The sequence below is a fragment of the Oreochromis aureus genome, linkage group 6 (assembly GCF_013358895.1).
Source record: "Oreochromis aureus strain Israel breed Guangdong linkage group 6, ZZ_aureus, whole genome shotgun sequence".
NCBI classification, from domain to species: domain Eukaryota; kingdom Metazoa; phylum Chordata; class Actinopteri; order Cichliformes; family Cichlidae; genus Oreochromis; species Oreochromis aureus.
The window spans coordinates 38,449,146-38,475,774 of NC_052947.1; the positions used below are offsets into that span (position 1 = coordinate 38,449,146).

General features: G+C 40.0%; 1 protein-coding gene across 2 annotated transcripts in view; it reads left to right on the forward strand.

The window, feature by feature from the left end:
* Positions 1-8,876, forward strand: part of LOC116331522 (endonuclease V) — a 75,502-nt gene extending 66,626 nt beyond the window's left edge. For both annotated transcript variants that reach the window (XM_031754243.2, XM_031754242.2), the window contains one exon: positions 8,522-8,876. Coding sequence is in view for 1 of the 2 variants with exons in the window: in XM_031754242.2 (XP_031610102.1) it covers positions 8,522-8,584 (63 nt within the window). In the remaining variant the exon portion in view is untranslated. The remainder of the gene's footprint in view (positions 1-8,521) is intronic.
* The last annotated feature ends 17,753 nt before the right edge of the window (positions 8,877-26,629 follow it).

The window sequence follows — 26,629 nt, forward strand, 5'->3', positions numbered from 1 at the left end:
TTATCAGAATGAGAAGCTGTAAAACTTGTGAAAATATAGTTAAAAGTCCAAAATTTCTGCTTGTGCTTGTTTGTGGTGAGCAGCAGATGAGACAACTTAAGAATTCTAAATGGCTTCAAGCACACGCTGAGGCCTGTGAGACTCATTTAGCGACGCAGACACTGAGCTGTGTGCTACATGCACACTTTTCTGCACCTCTGCCATTCAAAGACACTTTCTATATAGTTTATTGGATGTAATATTCAATGCTGAACTATAACTTCAATCTTTTTCAAGGAAGGAATTTTTTTTTAATTTTGTTTAGTTTTCATAAAATGGACTTAATAGTAAGAGGGAGAACACACATGAGATTTAAGGCCTGGATGAGTATGAAAGTTTTTGTCCTTCACAGGTATTACTTTATCCTTTATCCAGCTCCTAATTTTATAAATTCTTTCCTCCACTTTGCAGTCTCCACTATCATTAAAGTGCAGCCAGATGCTGCTCATTTAGCATTTGTGCTCCTTTTGTCACTTTTTTCCGACATGCTTGCAATTAAATCCAGCTTCCCCGTCTCTCTGTGTACCTGGCCTGTACCACTACACTTGCTGTCTCAGAACGTCTGCCCCCCTTCCTTCTTTCACATAATCATCCCAGTCTGCCTTTGCATGTGATTGGCTGCATGGTGTGCCCATCAAAATAAAGTCCCACCACCTGCATGGATTCTCAGCAGGGCTGAAGATTCAGCTCCCACATACTGACGGGGCCATTAATAAGTGACATATGAAATTATCCCTGGCCGGATGTGGCCCACAAGCCGTACGTTTGACACCCTTGGCTTAAAGCTTTAGGATGCTGAAGGATATGAGTGCCTTGAGACCTTAGAGGTTTAGGCTGAAAGTGGGTCTGATATGTTGTTTAGAGCCATTAAGGGTCTTGGACACTCGGAGAGGCTTAATTGATTTGAATACAGAAAACTGAAACAAGCAGAGAGCAGATTTCTGTGGACAATTAGCTTCAGTCAATGAATGCTTTTTAGTTTAAATCAAAAAGAGAGAAATGGAGTAAAGAACTATGTGTAAAATGCACTGTGAATCACATTAGGGCTAAGAAGCTTCTGATATTTCTTCATTAACAAATTAGAAATGTGATTATGAAAGTGCAGCTTACCATCTATAACAAGCCTTACACAGCCTCTAAAGAGAGTCTGTGGAATTTTATCATTAGGGACACGGAAATGAACAATTTTATGTCATCAGCAATATATATAACTTTGTGTAGCCAAGGGTTATGAGATATAAATACATTGTAGATGGGTTGATTATTATACTGACTTGTTATCTGAACCTTGTTATCTCTGAATATAATAACATTTAGGTTTTTGTTTAAAAAATGCTCAGAGTGTCGACTGACAATGATTCTGGTATGTAACTTGTAACAGCAAATGTCGAACACCGTAACATCACCTGAAAGTCTCATTTAAAAAAAGAAATTGGGGTTTTTTTGTATACATTTATTGGTTAGGTTGCACAAAAGTGGTCCCAATCTGGATCCCTGTGGCATCCCACTTAAAATGACACTGCGTTATTAGAATAATAGTGACCGAGTTTGATCATTAAATTGAGTTAAACCAGTATTTGAAAGAACTTTTCCCTGCTTGTCATTGGCACTTGTGATTGATTTCAACTCTTCCTGGAAAATCAGGCCTAGCAGCTTTGTTTACTCAGAGTCTCTATTTTATTTCAAAAGTTACCTGTAGCTACAATATCAATAATTTGGGACTCAGTAGATTTCCTCTTCCTTCATCCTTCAAAGAACCTCAGGGTTTCCTTTTTGAAAAATGGTACAATATTGCTTGACACACAGCTCATGGGGTGTCTGACAGCACAGCAAGGAGGACTGAAGCAAAGAAACCCAAGGCTATTGGCTAAACCTGAACACAGCCAGACACCTGCATGCAGACAGCACAGGAGTAAAAAAAAGTACTAACTTCATGTTTTCTGTTTGTAAATGCATCAAGTCTGGGTGTATTTAAAACAATTAAAGTGGCCCCTACTCATAATTAGTGGTGCATCCCTACAGTATCCTCTCATGTATTATCATGTCTTATATCTATTTAGAAAAGATCCATTATAGCCTATTAGAGTAATGCTCTCCAACACTAATTATCTGAGCCATCAGCCATCAAAGTTCTACTTTGTCAGTTCCAACACTCATTAACTGTCTTTAATTAACAATCACCTTTTAATAGACAACACATGCAATGTCAAAATGTGTTGCTGAAAGCATGTGTTTAAAAAAAGATTGAGGCCACACTCAACAGCGAGGATATTTTTACTTTAATTAGTGTCTATAATAGCAAACAGTAGAGAAATACAGGACGAAATGGGAATAGGTCACCTTGCTCTTTTCAACTATTCTATGTCAGTCTGACATTGTCTGTGTTTTTATTTTACATTTTTACATTTTTATAGGTAAAAGCCACACGTGAAAAGCAAGACAAAACATGAAATTGTTCCTCAAACTGTGAGAGACAGAGCCAGTGCTTTGAGACATGTGAAAAATCCAGGTGAATTCAAATTAATCTTCTGATTTATGAAGGGAAATTAAACTAAATTAAGCTGGAGTTGCAGATGTTATCAAGCTGTTCAGTTTTTTAAAATCAGCTTGGATTTTTTTTATTGTTGTTAATCATTCATACAAATTTTGGGGTTGTGGAACTTAATGGAGATGCTATAAACAGTTTAAAAAACAGAAAAAATAACAATAAAAAAGCAGAAAATGACACCTTTTCGTGTGATACAGATCAGTCACACTGTCTTGAAAGTGCAAATGAAAACTGCAAACAGTAATCCATCTCATTACTTATTAATAAGCTTTTGAAAGCAATTAAACTCTTTGTCAAAGCCCATCAAGTCTTTGTCTCAAATCTTGTGCTGTTTTCTACAATATTGAAAACAAACTTTACTAAGCTGTCAGCATTTAGGTTAGGAAGCTAAACTTATATTTGTCTGTGTCAGGCTTCCTGGGTTGTTCACTCAGTGTTTTCAGTTTTGGACCTTTTGCCATTGTTTAGTGACCCCATACCTGTTTCCTGTTTTATTGTGTTAGCCTCTTGTCAGTGTACATTATGTTTAATTTTACTTCCTCAGCTCCATTAATTAGATTCGGTTGTTTCCAGTCCTCTTCATTATCCAGTTATTTAAGCACTCAGTTTCTCTCACTTCCTTGTCTCGGTGTCGTCAACTCCTCTCGTGTTTCCTGTCATTCAGTCATTTATGTTTAGCCTCTCAGTTTAGTCAATAAAGTCGGGCACTTTCTCAGCAGTCCTGCATTTGGGTCCTCTGTTCCATTCACCACACACCAGTACGTGACAGACTAACAGTGGCCTGTCAGCATAGGTAATCACTACTGTTAAATTGGAAGACTTTCTACTAGATACTTTTTCACAGCTGCTAGAAAGGTGTTCAAGCACAGTGGCCATAATGCACCAAACCCGTCTTCTCCAGCGCACTTAAGGTTAGCTATGGTGGGTCATTCAAGATTATAGAATGTGGCACAGATGTAAAATAATAATAGTAAATAATTATAGAACAAACAATTTTATATTTTCATAACTATTTGTGTTAACCTCTTTAAAATATTATTGACGCAGTTTCCTCATGCCAAACCAGTCGTGTCAGACGGCTGCGTCTCCCTGACTCTAGTCTGCTACAGATTCTGTCCTGTTAGAAGGAAGTTTCTCCTTCCCACTGTCACCAGGTGCTTGCTCATAAGGGGTTCTGAAATTTTATCTCAATTATTGTAGATCTTTACCCTACAATATAAAGTGCTGTGAGATGACTGTTGTTGTAATTTGGTGCTATTCAGTTCAATTTTATTTATACAGCGCCAAATCGCAACGCAGTTGAGTTATACCAGGGAGTCAGGTAGTTCTGATATGAGGCTTTCTTTTTCAGAGGAGCCACAGTATCCAGAGTCGTACGCAGCGAAGATGTAAAACTAGAGTTTAGGTAGCTGCTCTGCATTGTTTTGGGACATTGCATTGAAGAATATAACAGTGGCAGAATTATATCCTTAAACTTAGTTACAGCACTTTCAGAAAGACACGTAGAGTGATGACATGAATTCTGCAGTGTTGTGCTTTTTTTCTTTTGAATAATAATCTATATACTTGTAATTTGAAACATAAAAAAATGGACTGTACAATTTTTGGCTTGAAACTGTTACCCATTTTTGCTCGTCTACAGGGCTTTGGTCACAAGATGGAAAATTATGAATATATTCATTAACACAGTTATTCAGTCAGCCAATTAGAGAAGCTCACCTGCAGCTCATTACACACAAAGCTATCCCAGAGGGATCCACAGGTACCTAAAACTCATAATACAGAAATAATGCCATACTATCATGGGTATGTCTAATATTTGGCAGCTTGTATTTGTTGCCCATCTGCCTTCCGTGTGGTATCTCTTGATAGGTACACTATCTTTGTTACTGACAGAAATTATGGACAAGTTGCACTACACTGGAAATATCATTTAATCCTGATACTGAAAGTAGGATTGCATGGAAAAAGTGCCAGTAATAAAGTAAATTAAAGGCTTCTGCTAGAAAAAGTGTTAACCCCGTCCACTTAGCAGCTCAGAGGGAGGGAGGGATGGAGCAGTTTAATGTCAATGTGTTTAATGTGTCACCTCATCACAGTTAACATTCATATACAGTAAGAATGATCTAGCCCACCCAAGTCCATAATCAGTAGACATAAGTAAGTCAGCTAAACAGGTCAAGTTATAAAACATTTGATTAATAAAGCAGGCTAAAAATGGCTCAGCTGTGACAGACCAGTTTTCAGTGAACTGGAATACTTTTGTCTATAAAGTTACAATTTAAAATAAGAGAGAAAAATAATTTCTTATAGTTGATGTTGTGCTATTCTCCCAGGACAGACTCAAGGGTGCTATGTTAATTTAACAGAGCTCCACCTACAGAGGTAATTTTCCAGGAAGCAATATGACCACCAACAGAACTAATAATACCTCTCCATAATTACCAGCCATGACATAATGTGTCCATATCTAATAGCTAATATATCCGGTAGTATATTAACATCACTTCCAGTGGGGGCCGTCACTCACTGATGCAGACACAGCGTGGGCTCATCTTCTTTCCTCCAACTGAGACCCTGGTTCAGCCTCGTGTAATGACCACATTGCCATTACCACTCCATTACGATGCCCTTTTATTACCCATTCAGCACCTTGACCAGCACGGTAGTCACCTGTAGAGCGATGACAGTTCTCCATCTCCTTCTCCATCTGGCTCTCGCTTTTGTCTCTGTGTTGCTCTCCTTCCAGTTAACTTGCTGATACTGATTGACTCTGTAATGCACTGGAAATATCCTGGGTGGCCATTGGGAGCAAATTGCTTTGTGTAGTGTTGCTATAGGGCCCAAACTAACTGGACTTGAGTTGCAAGCTCGGCCTCTGCAGTGAGGGGGAAAAATAATGACACGGGCTGCTAATGGGCCTCGTTGTTAGGTTCCAGTTTTTGCTGCTGCAGCACAGAGCTGTGGTAGGATGCTATAATATGAGCAGTAATATATGATGAATCCCCCTGGCGGAAAACTGCCCTTTAAGTAAAATCACTTCTCCACCATCAGGATACTTTCCCAGGAAGAGATTGGGGTTCGTATTGATCAGCGGGAGATTACTGTGGTTGAAAATTCTCGTTGTGACATAGCTAAGTTATGGTTAGTATGGTTTCTATACGGGTTTAGTTTTAAGTTGTTCTGTTATTTTCTTCCCATGCCTTCTGTATTACTCTGTCTGTCATAAGGTTTACTGCTGCTTTTCATGAGAGCCTTTGGCTTCTTGTGGTTGCTTCCTGTTTTACTTTAAGGCAGGGGTCCCCAACTCCAGGCCTCGAGGCCTCCTGCAGTTTTTAGATGTGTCCGTGATCCAACACAGCTGATTCAAATGGCTAAATGACCTCCTCAACATGTCTTCCAGTTCTCCAGAGGCCTGGTAATGAACTAATCATTGGATTCTGGTGTGTAGACCCAGGGTGCGATCTAAAACCTGCAGGACACCGGCCCTCAAGGCCTGGAGTTGGGGACCTCTGCTTTAAGGTTTTTCTCACTTGTTTTGGTTTTACTTCCTAATTTTGTTTGCTCCACAATCATTTATTTTAGCTTTGTCTGATTGTTTCCATCTGTGTCGCATTTTATAGTCAGCTCTTTATGTATGAATATCTATATCTATATATATATATATACGTGTGTGTGTGTGTGTGTGTGTGTGTGTGTGTGTGTGTGTGTATAGACTTGACTTTCACTTTGTCAGATTATCTGTTTTCCCTCCCATGAGTCTCCGGTGCCTTCTACCTCATCTCTTAATTGCCCCTTGGGGATAAGTTAAGTCTTTCTGATTCTGATTCTGATTCTGGATTTGGAGTCCAGTTCCTTTTATGTGTTGTCACAATCCTGGGTCTTTTGACCCGGCGTTTTGAGTTTTAGTTTATTTTGATGTTTAAGTCCTTTTCTAAGGTTTTCTAAGTTCATTTCTACCAGGCCTAGGTTGCCGTTATAGTTCTTAGTTTATTAGATTTGACTTGTGTTAAGTCTCCTTTGCCCTTCATGTGTTTCATGTCTGCATGTCTTCTGTTGTCAAGTTCTTGTTGTCATGTCTGTGTCTCATTATGTTTCCTGTTTTATTTTGAAGAGGTCTTGTGGTTCTATGTTCGGTGTGTTTAGTTTTACTCTCCCCCTGTGACGTCGTTATTTTCATTCATATCAGCTGTTTTTCCCCTGCGTTTCCACTTCACCTGATCACCTCATGTGTGCATTTAGTCTGTGTGTTTCCAGTCATTTGTCGTCAGGTCGTCTGCTAAGTTCACGTCATGTTTCCAGGTTTTTCCATGTATCCATGCCAAGTCCCACATTCAAGGTTTTTTTCATGTTTTAATCTTAGTTCACCCAGTTTAGGTTATTGTTTAGTTTCATCTTTGCCTTTCGTTTTGTACTTTTGTTTGCCAGCCTTAATAAACGGCTCGTTTTTGTCACGCTCAAGTTTTGTTTTGTCTCTTCACGTGTTGCTCATGGGTCCACCTCCTCACTCCACACAGCTTTGCAGCCAGACTGTGACATGTGTGCACATTTGGTCAATAAAGCTGATTCTGGTTCTGATACCAGTTTACCAGTTTGTGGTTTTCACTTTTCTTGCCATTGTTTGTTGGACTTTATCAGCTTTTTAATAAAATTCACTTTTACTTCAGTTTTAGATGTTTTTGTCTTTGTTGGTCCACCTTCAGTCCGAATTTTGACTAAATGTAAAAAAAACAAACAAACAAACAAACAAAAAAAACCCAAATCACTCCAAATGTATCTCTGCAATTATAAGTTTATTGTAAGACAATGGTGGCAAAACATTATTGAGGAGTAGAGGAGGACAGCTATGCAGATTCACTCTAGAGGTTAAAAAAATGGTCCATCTCCATGTTTCCTCTCTTCCTGTTTACGTGCCCGTCTAATAAAGGTAAAATAGAGAAGCTTTTAAAAAAGTGATGACTGTTCAAGTGGATGATTCATAAATCAAACTGTTCACACAGCTGGGCATCTCGGTATGAGCACTCTACAACTTAATTAAAAACAGTCATGTAATACATTTACTCAATAGTTGACATTTTCCTAAGACAGCAGAGCGCTTCTGTTTGCATATGTTAATATCATCATATTATTATCGTCTACTAGCTTACAGTCCTGGGATGCACCAGTTAAGAATTTCAGGGCAGATACTGTTTACAGTAACAGTTTGTTTCAATGATGTTAGCTCATTTCTTTGTTTTTCTTGTTCACACTTGGTGCCAAAGAAGAAGAACATGCACTATATTGCCAAAAGCATTCAGTCACAAATCACTGAATCATGAAAAAAAGTTTATGAAAGTGAATCCTGGATGCAAGAGCCACAAACTAACACCAGCCACTGTAATATGTTCAAAAAGGTGAATCTCAACCGTCAGTGTTTGGTTGATAAATCGGTTCATACCTGTTTTTGCATATTAACTGATATATATATAAAATTTACACATAATAAAGTGCTAATATTTTCTGCATGTCACATTTTACTACTAATATTTAAAGCCAGAGCTGTAAGAGAAACCAACATGTGATCAAAGTCTCTACTCCTGTGCAGCGTAAAAGAGCAATGTTACGCAGTCTTCCAGCTGAGTACGACACATAATGAATACTTCTCACATCCCACTTAGTATGAGTGTTTTTAAGTTTGAGGTTAATTTTCAATACGAGTGATTCTGAAATGCTTAATAGACAAAAGCTCAAGTGTTTTTTAGCAGTCTGAGGTGACAGCAGCTACTGAATGCTAAATGACTTTTATTTTAATGTGACCATCAGTTACGCTGACTTACAGGTTTTTTAACATTGTTCTTTTTTGGTCTTTAATACTGTTGACTCAGTAAAATAGATTTTGTATTACGTGTCTTTGGTTAAATGGTTTGCTCTTTGTCTTTCTTTCTCTTGTGCCAGGTTGCAAATGATGCAGAGAAGGATGTCAGCGATAAAAGCCAGCAAGTACAGAAGACACCTTAAAAGTCCATCAGTGTGTGTGTGTGTGCGTGTGCGTGTGCGTGTGCGTGTGCGTGTGCGTGTGCGTGTGCGTGTGTGTGTGTGTGTGTGCGCGCAGTAATTTTTAAAAGCGAAGCTGTTTTACTCTCTGCCAAAAAGACACTGTCAGATTAATTGTATCTTTTTATGTACTTGCCCCATATTTAAATTGGATATGGGTCAGCATGGCTCTTTTTATGTACTGTTCTCATTACGTTTTTGGGTCACTCAGTTTTTTACTCTGGGAACCTTGTAAATAAATCATAAATGTCCTTGATCTGCAGAGTGCTTGTCAGCTGTTAATATGTGTGTAATATTCATGTTGAATTATGTGGTGAGCTATAATGGCTGCATGTGGTAACCGCACACAAACATCACTTTGGCCATATCCTGTACGTGTTGTCGCTGAGTGGCTCTCTTTAAATGAGTTGGACTTGGCAACCTGCACCGCTGTGCCAGCCTGGTCCCAGCGAGGCAAGCGGAAAAGGGCGGGGGGGGGAAGGGGGCTGACTCTGCAGGGATGTGGCCAGGAATAGAAGTGGTCAGATGGGGCAGTATTGATCAGCAGGAGGGGTCGGAAGATCAGCTGATGAAAACCGCAGACTGGACAGAGTGAAGTATGTATCTTATAACACTGGACAAATACTATACTGTAGATACACAGTGAACAGATTGCGATATGATATCCTTGATGACTGATTACAAACTAACAATGTTTGCTCTCATTGATATTGCTTAAAAATTGCCGGAGTGATCGCTGATGAGATCAGGGATCTCAGGGAATTCAAAAGCCCTGTCTATAAAAAAATACATTGAAATTGCATTCTCATCGTGAACTTTTTAAAACAGAGAAACTAGGAGGTCTGAAAGGTGTTTTGCTGCTACTAAAAGGTTTCTGTACATGTAAACATCCAACCATTTTCTGCTGCTTATCCAGGTGCGAGTTTCAGTCATCTCTTCCAAATTAACCAGGGCGTTCCCGAGCCAACTGAGAGACACAATCTCTCCAGCAAGTCCTGGGTCTGCTCTAGGGCCACGTTGTAGTAGGACATGCCTAAAACACTCTGCCTCCGGAGCCTCTGGTGTCTCACAGGCTAACCAACCCTTTACAGGACTCGTTCTTCAACTCAAAGTCCCTAACCTCCCTCATGAATACAACTGAAGCTGTGCTGGAGGAAGGAATTGGAGTTCTTGTGGACTAGAGTGTCTGACAGAAGTTCCCAGCACACCCTAACTAAATGCTTGGGTACAGGGGATCTAGTTGATAGCTCAGCTGCTCAACTAGCAATTAAATCCATCAGGAAAATGTGTGCTTAGGAAGTAGATTAATATTCTCTTAAACTTCGATAGAAATTTCAACCAAAGTTCATCCTGAACTTTACAAAAATGGTGGTTTGAGGCACCTGAGCATTACCTTTAACACATAAATTCCTACTTGTGCCCCTCACCTGGTCATATTTTAATGTGTGAATACAATCTTCCATAAATTGTGTGAAGGTAAGGCTTTAGCGGTGTAAATGCTACTGGATTTTTCTTTGCGATATATTTTGTCTTTAGTAAATTGTTGTTACTGGATCATTCAGCTTCACTGGTCAGGGAGGAGCTGACACTCAGAGACAGAATCTGACAGCTTCTTCTGCAGTTCTTTGTTTGCTTCACAGTTTTCCCATCTGCAATCACTCCATCTTCTCCTCCATCTCCCCTCTCGGTCGCTGTGTTTCAGAGGCACTGAGCAGGCGGGCATCTTTGCTTTTTCGTTATTTAGCGCCCGAGGACTCTGACAGAGGACAGTGATCCTGCAGTCCTGTTCTGACAGCTCTGCTATTGTTCTCTCTGCAGCATTTCTGTCTTCTCCATTTTCCCTGTTGTTTTTAAAGAAACAAGTTGTTCGGCTGAGCATAAACTATGAATTTTTTTGGCTTGTTTTTTTCCCATCTTTATACAGTTCTCGTATTGGCCTCTTCTCCAGCGTTGCATATCTTGCTCCATATGACTTTCTCACTTCTATGTTGTTTTTTATAACAGTAAAATGCAATGGGTTAATTTATTACACTTAGTTTTTAAGCTCAGTCTTAACCATTATTTGATATGCCGTACGTCACCAACATGATGTCACACACTGCTTTTTAAATGCAGATTTTACTTGCCGTAATGCAGGAATGTCTTAAAGACATAAAGAACTTGGGTGACCTGTAATTTCCTGCTTTTAAATAGATTAAACTGAAGTTATTGAACTTGGCCCTAAAAGTCTTAGTACCTGTGCGGTATCTAGCTAGATGCTTACTCTCAATGGCATTACTCTGGATTCGAGTAACGCTGGGAGGAATCTGTACTTTTGATTCCAAGGACATTTTAAAGTAGAATGTTACGCCACAATCGGCCTGGTCTGCTGGGAGCTTCCTGTTGAAAGGGAGTTTTTCCTTTCCACTGTTGCCAAGGGGTCGTCTGATTGTTGGGGTTTTCTCTGGTTTTCTTATTGTAGGACATTTAACTTACAACATAAAGCACCTTGATGCAACTGTTGTTGTCATTTAGTGCTACATAAATAAAATTGTATGGCATTTTTTGATTTTTTGAAGCAAGATTTGATCAAATTTCAAAGAAAAAATAGACTTTATTCATATGGTTCTATGGTTACAATGCACATATATATATACATACCTGCTATTCAGTGCTAAGCAGATGAATAAAATACAAGCTTTTCACAAAAAGCACAAAACTGGATGTACTACACAGACAGCCATATTATTATTTATATAATTAAATTGAAAATGTTCTGAAAAGCAGCTCAAACACAGCAGAGAGGAGCAGACAATGAAGACTACAGGGAGTGCAGAATTATTAGGCAAGTTGTATTTTTGAGGAATAATTTTATTATTGAACAACAACCATGTTCTCAATGAACCCAAAAAACTCATCAATATCAAAGCTGAATGTTTTTGGAAGTAGTTTTTAGTTTGTTTTTAGTTTTAGCTATTTAGGGGGATATCTGTGTGTGCAGGTGACTATTACTGTGCATAATTATTAGGCAACTTAACAAAAACAAATATATACCCATTTCAATTATTTATTTTACCAGTGAAACCAATATAACATCTCCACATTCACAAATATACATTTCTGACATTCAAAAACAAAACAAAAACAAATCAGCGACCAATATAGCCACCTTTCTTTGCAAGGACACTCAAAAGCCTGCCATCCATGGATTCTGTCAGTGTTTTGATCTGTTCACCATCAACATTGCGTGCAGCAGCAACCACAGCCTCCCAGACACTGTTCAGAGAGGTGTACTGTTTTCCCTCCTTGTAAATCTCACATTTGATGATGGACCACAGGTTCTCAATGGGGTTCAGATCAGGTGAACAAGGAGGCCATGTCATTAGTTTTTCTTCTTTTATACCCTTTCTTGCCAGCCACGCTGTGGAGTACTTGGACGCGTGTGATGGAGCATTGTCCTGCATGAAAATCATGTTTTTCTTGAAGGATGCAGACTTCTTCCTGTACCACTGCTTGAAGGTGTCTTCCAGAAACTGGCAGTAGGACTGGGAGTTGAGCTTGACTCCATCCTCAACCCGAAAAGGTCCCACAAGCTCATCTTTGATGATACCAGCCCAAACCAGTACTCCACCTCCACCTTGCTGGTGTCTGAGTCGGACTGGAGCTCTCTGCCCTTTACCAATCCAGCCACGGGCCCATCCATCTGGCCCATCCATCTGGCCCATCAAGACTCACTCTCATTTCATCAGTCCATAAAACCTTAGAAAAATCAGTCTTGAGATATTTCTTGGCCCAGTCTTGACGTTTCAGCTTGTGTGTCTTGTTCAGTGGTGGTCGTCTTTCAGCCTTTCTTACCTTGGCCATGTCTCTGAGTATTGCACACCTTGTGCTTTTGGGCACTCCAGTGATGTTGCAGCTCTGAAATATGGCCAAACTGGTGGCAAGTGGCATCTTGGCAGCTGCACGCTTGACTTTTCTCAGTTCATGGGCAGTTATTTTGCGCCTTGGTTTTTCCACACGCTTCTTGCGACCCTGTTGATTATTTTGAATGAAACGCTTGATTGTTCGATGATCACGCTTCAGAAGCTTTGCAATTTTAAGACTGCTGCATCCCTCTGCAAGATATCTCACTATTTTTGACTTTTCTGAGCCTGTCAAGTCCTTCTTTTGACCCATTTTGCCAAAGGAAAGGAAGTTGCCTAATAATTATGCACACCTGATATAGGGTGTTGATGTCATTAGACCACACCCTTCTCATTACAGAGATGCACATCACCTAATATGCTTAATTGGTAGTAGGCTTTCGAGCCTATACAGCTTGGAGTAAGACAACATGCATGAAGAGGATGATGTGGACAAAATACTCATTTGCCTAATAATTCTGCACTCCCTGTAAAATGTGATGGCACTCTACTCAGTCAGTCTGAATCACCCCTTCCTGAAGCCTTATATGTCCAAATTATATGCCTAGCATTAGCAAGTAAATCAGTTTCTCTGATTTATTCTATTAACCAATAATTTTTCTTTGACTGACCATCTTGGCCATCATGAGTGATGCAGAAGATTTAAGAGGTCACCTGCATTTTTGCTAATACATACTTACATTATTAAACATACTTTGATATTTAGGTATTTTTCATTAAAAGCATTTTTTTTTTTAGAAATACATAGTTATCAGGAAAGACACACTACAACCATGATTTTATCAAACATGATGCATTACTGTGTATCAAACCTGAACCATCTACAGCATCAACATTGACCCATATAACACTGGAGGGGAACAATTTTCTGTTTAACTTTTACTTTTATACTTGATACTATAATAATAATAATAATGTTTTAAGTTTGGTGAGGTGTTTTAATACTTTTACTAAGGAATAATTCAAAGAGAAAATCGTCTACACTCATCGTTGTCAGCTAATGGTATTTTTATGATTAATAAAGAAGTAATCATATTTTATAATTTTTCAGCGAGGAAGGAGTGAATACCACTGATGCATACAGACTAAACCTATTTTCGTAACAGGCTGTAAACATGTTTCATTTTAGGAGTCTACGGGATTTGACCCTCTTTTTTGCAGGCAGACTCAAGTGGCCATTAGAGGAACTGGAGGTTTTGGTACATCCACACTGGTTTCATTTTCCAACCACTGAGGTCAGGAGAAAATACAGGCGATAAAGCAATGGACCATAATCATCAGTGGAGAGAGGAGTTCCTCTCTTTTTCAAGCCTACACAGCAAAAGGAGAAACTGTCTTTAAAAGCCTGGAACAAGAATAAAAGGAAGTCCTAAAGAGTCAAACTGTTGAAGGCACGACCAGGATAAATGAGTACAGGCTTTGCTGCAGCATTTCAGCAGAACTGCAGCAAAGCCAAACAAAAATGAGATGGAGGTGAAGGCTGTGGTCTTCTGAAAGAGAAAAGTTCAGCTCTCCTTTGTGTGGAGTCGTCTGAGATAGAAAGCGAGTGTCTGCGGTGAAGTCTGCAGCAGGCTGATGAGTTTCTTTACAGCTGTGAAGAAAATAAAATCCACCAGAATGTGAAATACAGACGGTATATTGCATTTAATGACATTTTCTTTTTCACAGATATTCATTTCAGTGACTACATGTGTGTTTCTTTAAACATTTCCTAGAACAATCTCTTAAAAAATACTGTACATGCAGCTAGTTAGAACAACAAATCAACAGAGAGAGGTAACATCCTTCAAAAAGTCTTATATAACAGTGCCTCATTATTTCAGGGTGAATGCTGCTTTTATGAATGCAGAATGGCCTTTTATTGTCAAAATCGAGGTCATGTCTGACTGTTTGTGTCTTTTTTTAAACTGTAAAACTGCCAGAACTGAAACTTGTCTTTGTTTCTGCGTTTTGTTTTTATAACGAGTTTTTAATAAATGCCTCTGTCATTTGTTTCATTTTTCATAGAAATAGCCTTGTTTGTGAAATCATTAGAAAAATTTCAAAATAATGTGAAGGTCCTCTTCATTTTTCTCTCAATGAAGCAAATCATAGATTCACACACTGGCAATTTTGGAAATATTATGATAACAAAGTATTAGGATAGCACAGGAATAATTGTACACAAAGTATTAATGCACCAAATGAAGATGGAGATGTAAACATGTGTTTGAAATTTCTGCTGAAATAATAGGCTGCGTGTTTATCTTATTTAAATTAGGTGACTGATTTATAAAGGATTTTGCTAAAATTTAGTCTAATATATGTAATCTGGTTATTCTTATTGATCAGCCTGCTCTTCACAAATGAATCACTTGTAGGTCAATCAGTGCTCGTCTGTTAAAGGCTGCCGGGTGCCATCAGTGGGTGAGATTTTCTAGTTTTTCATTTCATGTTCATGTTGGCAACAAAACATTTGGTTGGTGTGCACCTCTTTGCCTCAAGCCTCCTGCTTTAATCTAGCCACTATTGGCCAATTCGAACACCAGCACAAGTGTATCAACAGAAGTTTTATACAGCTGATCATCAGCGACTGAAATCCGAGTCTCACACAGTCACCTCTGTGTAGTACAAGGCTTAACATCCAGACCTTTTATCATGTGTAGATGAATAAGACTCCCTTGTTTTCCTTTGTTTCACTGAGAGGTATTCCTTGATATGCTGGTGTCTGTGTAAGCATCACACTGTCACTGATACTTTGTGCAGAATCACAGAAATGGGAAACAACTATTTTTGTGATCCAAAACAATATTTAATTCCTTCAGATGAACGACTTCCAACAGAAGGAAGAGATGAATTGCTTCCAGTCGCTTTTATCCCGAGGGTTTCACCCAGCTGATTTCTCACTACTCGGTTTAACCATCAAACGGTGTTTCATGTGGTCCCCAGCTCTTCATGAGCTGAAAGTCTACAGCCATTAAATATTAACTGTCTATGTCTCCCTCCTGGAGCAGCTACTGTATACCTGCACCTTGTGGTGCTTTTCAGCTGGATGGAGATAAAAGAGGCCAAGACAGAAATCATATACAGAGCTGCACAAAAGATGAACATAAAGAACACACCTCCTGCGCCTTCCTGGTTGAGGGAAACACCGTGTGTTCAAGCAGATGAGAATGTGTCTGCATTAGAGTGATGTGCAGGAATTCTTTACTGGAAACTAAAGAGCTCTATCTACATTCGTCCAGCTCTGTGTCCTCTCTGTGTCCTCTCTGCAGAACTGTCCCACTGTTAACCTCTTTAAGTGTAATGTGAGGGTTCAATCTGTGAGTCAAAGAAAAATATCCTCAAAGTTTTCAAGGACAATCCAGAATCAGAAATCAATGTGCTGAAATTATATCTAATTTCCAGAAGAGGAGGGAGATCTTTTCTTAATTGTCATGGCCCTGGATCTCCCCGTGGATTCTTCTTGTTTCTCCACCCAATGTTGATGTGTGAAGTGTTGATCGTGGGCTAGACTCTTCCTGAGTCTACTCACATGTGGCTCATCACCCACCTGCAGCAGATGAACAATCACGGCCCTTTTTAAGGCCGGGGTGGACAACCATTCATCGCTGGAACGTTGACCTACATCGTTAGTGAAACCCTGGCTCCTCTCTAGTTGACTTCTCCTGCTTTTCCTTGCGGCTTCCCTCAGTGACTGTTCGTTTTTCCTTGTGTGCAGGTGTCCCCTTCGTTGTGTCCCTGGAGTGTGGTGAGAGAGAGAGTTTCCCCTCAAACCGTGAGGGTGTGAGTGGATCTTGAGGATTGGATGTTTGGACTCGCTGTAACCTGGATCTTCCCCCAGATTAACCCTGTTCATCTGTGTGCCCTGTGGTTATCTCTTGCCTGTAAATAAACATTCTAAACATCTACAGCGAGCACTGCCTCTGAGTCTGCTTACCTCCGTCTGATGTGACATTAACAGGTATAAATCCCAACACTAGCTTGGATATCAAAACACCAAAATGCATCACTTGTCACAACACATCGTGAGTCTTTTGAGCATTTTCTAATCCAACGCTGCAGTCAACATTTTTCCAGCTACCTCCAATTACACGAATGTTTATATCTACTACAGGATATAAACATGTGTAAGGGAAGCAGTATCCTTGTAATGAATCTGAACCAAGTGGCAACCTCTGAGGTTGAACAATGAAGCCGACTCCTAAATACCAGAGCCTGCAGTTTCTCTAATGGTCACTGCGGTATCATCCACTGGTTTGTGAAGTCCTGTCTGACTTCCAGGGCTAAAGAAAATGTCAGAAAATGCCAAAAACTGCCACAAAAAGTGTCATCAGCTTAAGTCACTGAAGAGAGGCCTACTGGCAGTCGAGCAGCTGATTTTGCGAAGGATAATAAAATTGCAATGTTAGAAAAATGTCAAGAGGTTAAACACACAATACAGGCTGAGTGTAACAAATCAGCAGTAACAGGAAAACAGGGTACAGTAGTTCAGTTTTAAAAGCACTACATGAATGTGTGTGCACTGTAAGACAGGAAAAGAACTCCTTTATTAATAAAGTTTAGCCTGTTTGAAAGCAGAAAGGTCAGCAACAGAGTATAACACTCATTTAGAGTCGGGGGAATCTGATTTAGATCTGCAAAGACAGTTGTAGTTTTTATGCTGTCAGTTGCACTTACTGATGGTGTTTAACACTCTGAGAGCAAGTAAATAATAAATATCAAAATACAGTTCAAACAGACACTTGGTCTACATGAAAATTTGAGATAAGACCCAGAAGTATAAAGACTTAACACACCGTTAGACCTTAAATCCTTCTATAGTCCATCCACTCGAGGTCCGAGGGATCTTCAAGGAATGCTGGTGATGTTTTCAAGAAAACTGATGATTACGCTGTGATGTACCCCAGTAAACATCCGGGAAACTAAGGTTTCACCACTACAGTATATGGATCCACTTTGCTTGAATTAGCTGGTAACTTAGTACTCAACCTTTTCACCTAAAAATGGTCACTATCGGCTCCCAAAAGAACCCAAAACAAACCAACAAAAACGAGATGTTGATCGCCTGAATTCCTTTTAAGATGATCAGTTAAACATGTTGCAAAAACTGCACAATTTAACACTATTAATGAATGTAAAAGCACATTTCTGACATATTGTATTTTCCACTCTCTGTTTTTTACTTTGTTTTCAGCCCCATCAACTCAGATGGGAAACATCTGACTCCTTCTGCTTTACTCCCTCTATCTGTGATGTTTATTGTGTTGTGTTTACACTGTGGGTTTGTTCATAGCAGCCTGGTTTGGCTGTAGAGGTTTCAGTTGTGAAAGTGGATCCGAAAGTAAATTTGTGACCTGTAGAGCTCTTCTCTATTTTGTCTACCAGCAGAAAAAGAAAACGCTTAACCACCCATGTCTCAGCAACATGTCTCTTCATTAAGTGAGCATGGACAATACCAGGATTCTGGATATTGACTCACCTAAATTTAAAGCAGTACTCATTAGTTTTATTGATGACAAATTGGATTTTCCTGCTTTGACATGGCAAAATGTTTATAAGCTGTGTAACAGATGCTTTTTGGGCAGAAGCAAAGAGCAGGGCAGGATTTTACTGACATATTACAGTTTGATTCAAATTATTTTTGTCCAGGTTTAATATTTAAAAACCTCCCTTCAGTTATTTCATTCCTCCCTTACTTGATGCATTACTTTTTAATACTATAACTCTTTCTCGGTGATGAGTGTAATAAGTTTCAGCCAAAGCTCGACTCATTTCTCCAAATGAGTGCACTCAGCTGTCAAAAATCTTTTCGCTGCCAAGGCCAGTAGCAGACAAACTTTGTTGGTGTAACAGCTGTATTAGGAACTGGGAGAAAACAAGTCCTGTTTGCAAGAGTGACAAAGTCTGCATAAAGAGGCTGTAGGGGTGAGTTATGGTGACCTAAATTACAAGCGTGTCAACCAGTGGACCACATTTCTCATTCTGTATTTGGGAGGTTTGTGTTTTCCGTTTAGTTTTGTTTGTTTTCACTTACTTTTCAGTTTATGTACTTAACGTACTGCTGGGTTAGGAGTACAGACAAAAAATCCCATCGTTAGGAAAAAAGATGGATGGTTTAGGTTAAAATAAATAATGTTATTCATACATGGAGGCTTATTTGCTTGTTTTTCTGTGTGAAGGTCAGTCTGAGACAGTTAAGTGGAATCGCAAGAGATTTCCAGACATTCCTTTGGGATTTGGGTACAACACAAGACCAGGAGAAAGATTTTTAATGAGTCTTTGAGCTACCTGTATGTAGCTAACAGGAGAAACAGGCACAGGATTTAAGCTGTCTTTGGGTCAGCAGTGAAGTCATTGATGAGGGAGGATTGGAAAAGCTGGCTGGCCTTATGTTCAGCTGCCTCTAGTCATATGAAGATGCACAGCATCAAAAACATTTCATTTAGCATGATTGCTACATAAGCAGAAACTTATGTTCATTTTTATGATTCTATCCTCTTTGATTTTAATCTAAATTCAATCCATGCGTTACTAACAAATGTTAGTACAGTATGTTGCTGTGGAGAAGATGCTGACAGTTGTTTGGGGTAAAGTTGCAGCAGAACATTAATATTAGACTCTGCGCCTTTGACTGAAGAAATGTTTTTGGGGTTGTTTATCAGGACCTCTTCCTGTGATGGCCTTAGGAGACCATCAGATTCCCTCAAACAGTTTTCATCCAAAAGCAGATGTTCTTTGCAAATATGTATGTTTGCTTATGTCACTCAAGACTGGGGATAAAACTGAGTTATGGAAACTCCATGATCCATTTACATCATTGTAAGTAGATTTAACATGACTTTATTAAATACTGTGCTTCGTGCTACATAGGATGAACTAAGATCATAAAGAAGCTAAGTTACTGTAAGGCCATTGTGGTTTTCATTTTATAGAGCATAGTGCTTTTGGTTGTGCATAAAGTATTACCAGAAGTGGGTTTAATTAAATGATGTGATGCACTTAAGTAACCGAGATTGTTGATTGCATTTTGGTGTCCAAACGTAGAACAACCCAAACTGTGTTTAATGAAATTAACATTTCTAATTTTTTTTTTTCATTTCAGCAAATCCCATAAAAAAGTAAAACCGACCAATTAGATTGCCTTTTTTAGACTTCTCTGCCCTGTCTATGGCATTCCTTTGTCAGGGTTCCTGGGTCGCTGATCCAGTGTTTTCAGTTTGTTCGTGTTTTGTTTATTTTCCACATGTTCATGTTTCCTGTTTTATTATGTTTACATCGATGTGTGTGCATTTTGTTCTGTTCCACTTCCTGTGTGTGACTAGTTAGCTTAACTTCAGCTGTGTACTCACAGGTTTCCTGTCATCATTTAATCCCTCAGTTTCCCTCAGTTCAGGGTCTTCTCATCGTCAATTCCACGAATGTGTTTTTCAGTTCGGTTAGCCAGCCATTCAGTCAGTCAGCGTCAGTCATTCTGTTATGTTCTGTTCATCCTGCCTATATAATAAACACCATCCTCATCCTTCACCAACCCACGAGTCCTGCGTTTGGGTCCTCTCTTCCTTCTACCCACACCGCGACGCCCCGACATCCTTCTTTAGATTTCTTTTTAAACTGCTGATTTGTACGCAGCAGCTTTGTTGGTCTCAACCTGTATTTTGTGTTTAACCTCTTCACATTTTTCTAACATTGTAGTTTTAGCTTCCTTTCCAACATCAGCTGCTCTCCTGCCAGTGGGCCTGTCTATGGTCACATGCAGATGCACCCTGCTGTTCATGTAAGCTGCTCATAACTAGACTGATAAACCCTGAGTTAACTTATACACTTAATAAACACCTTGTTAGCGTAAATGAAGTCAGCCAAAGGAAAAATATGCTGGACATGGTGAACTTGCTTTGTAGTACAGGCCTCTGTTCAGTGACTCAAACTGGTGACACTTACCAGATAGCTAGTGTTCCACAGTGGCTGTGGTTGTTTTGTTTTGCCCACCACTATGCTGTTTGTCCAAAGTAAAATGTGACAGTTTTTGGATGAAAAGGGTTTAGTTATCAGTTAACGGTAGCTAGCATGCTTGGACTATAAACTATATTAGTGCAATGAACAAACAAATACTGTATACCTGCTAAATAAGGTGAAATTACAGACTATAAAGGGCTAGAATTTCACTCACCAAAACAGGTGCACAGACTTCTGGGATAGTCTATATAAAAATAGTAAGGTATATTATTAAACTGCATAGTATTTGAGATTATGGATTTTCAATACCAGAACAACCATTCACCCCATTCTCTCTCCTGAGTAGTAACAGAGTAAGATTTGATCAGGACCTGTTGACGTCACATTGAAAAAGCATTAGCCAAACCCTGCGTTAAATCTCGCATTTTTCACCATGCAGGGAGGTCTGACAGACTGTAACACACGCCCTTCATCTTCTAAACTGGAGAGCGGGAGGTTTTCTTTTTCCTCATCAGAATATTACCCCAGAGAAGACAGCCTTAACATTAAAATATGACAAGGTGAGGTTCCAGGTAATGTGTTAGGCTGGGATGAGTTGAAAGTGACAGTGTTTGTTATACTGCAGGAGATTTTTTATTCCACCTTAGTGTCAACTTAGAGAAGTGGTTCTCAAACTGTGGGCACAAAGCCACTGCAGGCCATGCAAACAGTATGAAGTGAAACTAATGTCCTACTTTTTTCTAACTGAGCACTCTAATCCCCACAATCTGTTCACACTATATTCAAACTATCCTGCACACACTTGCACAGATGCACTTTGGGGTTCAGTATCTTTCCCAAGCACACTCTGACGTGCAGACTACAGGATCTGAGGATTGAACTACAAAAAAATAAATAAATACAACCAACAAAGAGTTTGAGAACCAATGCTTTAGTTGTTCCAAGACATCACCTTTATCCTACAGTGACACATTTCTATTCCGGTTGGTTCTTACAGTAGTAGGCGGTGGTAGGAGGGTGTACACAAGGCTGTGTTCAGGTGTCCTCTGGAATTAGTTGTGACCACATGGACACTTTTCCCACCACACTACAAAGGCACCAGTGGAGCATGGTTTCTCTGAGTGGGCTAGAAAGCTATACTTTCTTAAGATTCCTCTAAAAGACTCCAATGCATAATGCAAGGACGGGTTTACAGTTTAATGAACAGTGACATCTCAAAAATATATACTGCAAGGTAAATGGGGAATTGGGCAGGAGTGTAGGGAATCCGCTGGTCCAACACAGTTTCCTTATTGTGAAGTCAGGTAGAGTTCAGAAGACAGGATACAGGGAACCAAGGGAGAGTTTGCTGATATCTGCGAGTCCTTATATCGAGGCGATTTTTGTTGTTCTTGCACTCATCTATTGAAAAACTTCAAAAAATAAGCAGCTAAAATGCACAGGAGGAAGTGCTGCTAAATAATAGGCAACTCATAATAGTTGCAGGCTGCATAGACGCAACATTTAGTTACAATTCTAGGGAGGTGCACATCAGGTGACAGTGTAGGCTACATCATAGGGTTTCAGAAGTTGTACAGCTTAGATTTAACAGAGAAATATAAAACCTCCGGCATACTCTATCACACCTGAGAGCAAGAGAAAGACAGAGAAAGACAGCACGCCATCAGTCTATCATAAAATGCCCCCTGGCTCATTTGTCTGTGACCTTAGTAAACACTTCTCTGATGAGCTTATAACTTCAGCCACAACTTTCATGTCTTACTGGAAATAAATTATGGTCCCATAAGGCAGGCAGGACATGATTTACCTCGTCACCAGACTACTGCTCTGTAATATCCCTCTGTTTTTTATTAGCAGGATATATTTACTGTTATCCTGGTCGTCTTGTGGGATTCTAGACAATAAGCAGGAAATCAAACGTGATGTTCACATTCAGTTTAAAAGTGCTGCTGCTTTATTTACTCTGAGGACAGTGGGAGATATCAACATTTCTCTGAAATGTTTGGAAGATGCAGGAATAGCATTGAGTATATAACTGATGGACACAACCCAAAAACAATGCTGTCGCTACAGTGACATAAAGGGAATTCAGAGAACTCTGTATATAATCCTTTAACTATTCCCCTCGCCATCACAGCACTGAAAGTTCTCATGGCACCTCTCTTAGCTTAAATCAACTTATCACCCATGTCACAGCTACATTAACGTGTTTACACAGTACAGTAGTATGCATGCCGAGGTGAACGCGCTTATTAGAAACACATCAGAAGAGATTGTTCCACGCTGCGTTCTCTCGTCTTTCTGAGGAGAGCTCCTTTCCTCCGGGTTGCATTTGAAGTGTCTTCTCTCTCTCAGTCCTGTGTCACTGCGAACTTTGCGGCCACATGCCTTCTGTTTGGCTTTCACTCCACTGCTGAATCATCGCTTTGATTCGGTTCTTTCTGACTGTTTCCCTCCATCATCTGCCAGCTCTCAATCCCCAGCCGCTGATCCAAGAAAAAGTTGCTGCTTCTCTGCACTTGCTTATGTAATTCCAACTTATTTATATGTTATATTATGTAATATTTTTTTTTATTTTTGCTGCAGCAGCAACACTCAGAACAATATCCGTGCCAGTGAAGCTTTATGCAGAAATGAATCACACTGAATCGAGCAGTCGTCACGACTAGTGAACAACGGTGTTATTACCATGACGCATTCATTAAGCAATACACTCTAACTGTCTTTGTGAACTTGGTTTCACTTGCTAACATACACTGAGCAAATTACCAAACTTCATTCAGTTGTAGAAATGTTACTTTTATGTCCCATAATTCTTGGATCTTCCTATTTACACAGAACAGATGTCTCATTTAGATTTACACCTGGAGCCATATGATTCAACTGGATTCCCTTTAGAAGCTCACTTCTACATGAATAAGTAGAAAAATAACCCTTGTGGTGTTATCAAGATATCTTAGCTTGTGCTTCAGGGAAGAAAACAGGAGGTCTGCTTTCAAATCCAGGGAAACTCATTTCAAAAGTTATTCTCCAAAGTGTGCAAGGAGGTCCCAGCTAAAAGAAGCCATTTTGCGAAACATCAGGTTTGAAAACGTAAAAGTTGTCCTCTCTGTTGCATCGGAGACAAAATTACTTCAGTGACAGGACTGATTGAAAATGTAACTGCTTCTACAAACTACGGATACAAGCCAACAACATGGGAAACAGCATGAAAATATGCAACCATACTGTGCAGTGTACTGCTTGAGTGTTTATTTATTATTTTGCACCATTGTTTTAGTTACATTGTGGCTTTGAAGTTTGCAGTGTGTGATCAGTTTTCTCAGTTCACAACTTTTCTCTTTCCCAGGACATCTAATAGCTGCCGGCATCTCGCAGGTTCATGTAAGCTGTACTCTGGCACCGGTGCAAAGAAACACAGGTCCAGTTCATCACACATGTACGCTTGTGAATACACATATTTTGACCAAAATCACAGTCTGTTCCTAAATCTAATCAAGGAATTTCTATTACCTTAAACTAATTAAGACATATTTGGTGCCTAAACCTAACCAGAAATAAAAGACAAAGTAAAACTTTGAAAACTAAACTGGTCACCAGCTCAACTCATCTCAACTCAAAACCCAACAAAACAAAACAAAGGTCCCAAACTGCACACAAACCCATCTCCTGGCTGACAAATTTATGACGGGACCATTAACTCCCAACAATCCCAGTAAAGTATTGCCAAAGCCAGCGGGGATGCCAGAGGACACCATTCGCCTATCTCTGCAATGCCAGCAGCACCTCACGGAGCAGCAGTATTTTTTTATTTTTTATTTTTTTGCCCTTAGAGGAGAATGTATTGGGCCTAAAAGGAATCAACAGTTCAATAAAATAATTCAATAAAGAAAGAATTTAAGAGACATTCATAAATCCCAGAGTATGAATCCTAAAGGTCTCTGTGAGCCTCAAACTTGTCATTTGTCCTTTTCCGGTATTTATGGCAGGATAACTGTAAATCTTGTAACATTTCTATAAACTTCTGCCATCCTTCAAGATTGATGAGGAGGGACATGACAGCAAAGTAGGTTGCCAAACACCACACTGGTGCACCAAGCTGTGCTTTAAACCGGCTGCTCAGCCGGCCTGTTTCACCTTTACTGTATGAAACTCGTTTTTACTGCTTGGCTGTGATGTGATATGACCCTAATATTCTTATCACAGGGTTCCCAAAAAGTCTTAGAGTTGATATTTTACACCCCAAACATCGCAAAATTGGACACCCACAGTCAACTGTCCTGTTTTATAGTGTGATGAAGTCTGAGGTTAGAGATTAGTGGCATAAGCCAAATGTTTGCCAGCAAGAAGTTTGTGGTTTATGTTCTGTTTTAAGCTTGTTTCTGTGTGTGTGTGTGTGTGTGTGTGTGTGTGTGTGTGTGTGTGTGTGTGTGTGTGTGTGTGTGTGTGTGTGTGTGTGTACTGTATACCTGTTAATATGCAATCGTCAATTCACAGTTGACCTAATTACTTTGCACATCCCTTGGCTCTGTTCCCAGATAGAGGAAAGGCAAGTGGGCAGGTGTGTAAGGGAGAGAGTGCTAGTTTAATGTGTCACTTATGCTCTCTCGTTCCCAGGAGGCCACATGGCGGGGCGAGGAACCGGCCTCGCTGAATGGCAGATTTGGGCCAATTAAGCCGGAACTGGAGCATGCATACACAAATTCTCACACACACACGCTGCAGCTGTAGCTGGAGCACAGGCCTGGCCTGGCCTGACAACACCCTGGGGATACACCCTCCTGTCTGTCCGTGCACACACACAAACACATTTCCCTTCTGTTCCACATCTCACAGGCACTTAAGCAGGTACTCAGCCTGTTTTATCCACATAAACACACACACATAGATACTGCACACTTTTGTCCCTCCCTCCGTCACACACACACACACACTGCAGTAATCTTGTCTCTTCTTTCCTCTTGCAACACACATATTTGCTGCAGTACACTTCCAACTTGTGCCCTTTATATGTTCCCTCCCCCCTCTTTTCCACAGGGAAAGCTGATTGATCCGATCCTGCAGATTCCCCTCCTGTGGCAATCTGCTTGGGAATATTCAAATCAAACATTGCCTGTTCTCCCTCTCAGACCTTGACTCTGAACATGAGCTCAATGTCATACAAAGCTGCTAAAGGCTCCAGTACATGTGTAGCCGAATATTCTCCTTTACTCAAATCCCAACAGTGAGAATGTAACACAGGCGACTTACTCTGCAAGCCATGGAAGTGCATCTGTGTGTATCTGTGTGTGTGTTAATGCGCATTCAAGGTTACTCTCACATTTATAGTGATGCAGACGGGGCAGTCAGGAAATGTGTTTGTGTGTTTTTATTTTGTTTTTGTCATGAATGCCAGCCTCTCCGCCTCACCAGAAGACACAACCGCAACAGAAATGCTCAATCCCGTTTCAGGCTTGTTCAATTATTCATACTGCTATTGCGGTGCTCTGGCACAGAGAGTGAGAGAAAGAGAGGGAGGGATGGAAGAAGCAGCGATAGAGGAGAGGCAGAAAGAGAGAGAGTGGAGAAAGAGGACGGAGTTTTCTAAGACACGCGGCATTACAGATGGAATATGTATGTAGCCAGTGGCAGCATCTCCACGGTTTCACTGTCGTCAGCCCTGCCCTGCTGCGCCTGCCTCTCAGAAACTCAACCATCTCTTTGTTTCTGCTTCTGAATTTCTGTCCCTCTGTCTTTTGTCAGCCTTTTTGTTGCTACATTTGATCTTTCTCCTTCATACCTTCTAATTTTTCCTCTTCTCTGCTGCTGCTGCTCTCTGTTTACTTTACATACCGGTCCCTCTTTTCACCCTCTCTGATTGTATGATGCCATAGCTTTGTCCTATAGACCAATTTCACTACATGGACATAGTTTCTGGCTTCAAAAGTGAAGCCAATGTAAAAGTGACATTACTTTGTAAGGCCAAGCATGGGGCAACTCTTCCAGTTGCAGATGTAGACTGTATGCAAATGTCTTGAGCCACTCTTCATTTGTGATTTCCAAACATTTTAGGAAATTTGACAAATGGAGAACAAAATAAGTGGCAGGCTTAAAATACTAACCTATAGCCACTGTATCAGAAAGTTGCACCCTTAAGAATCATGAAAAATGCAGCAAAGACGTGACACAGGAC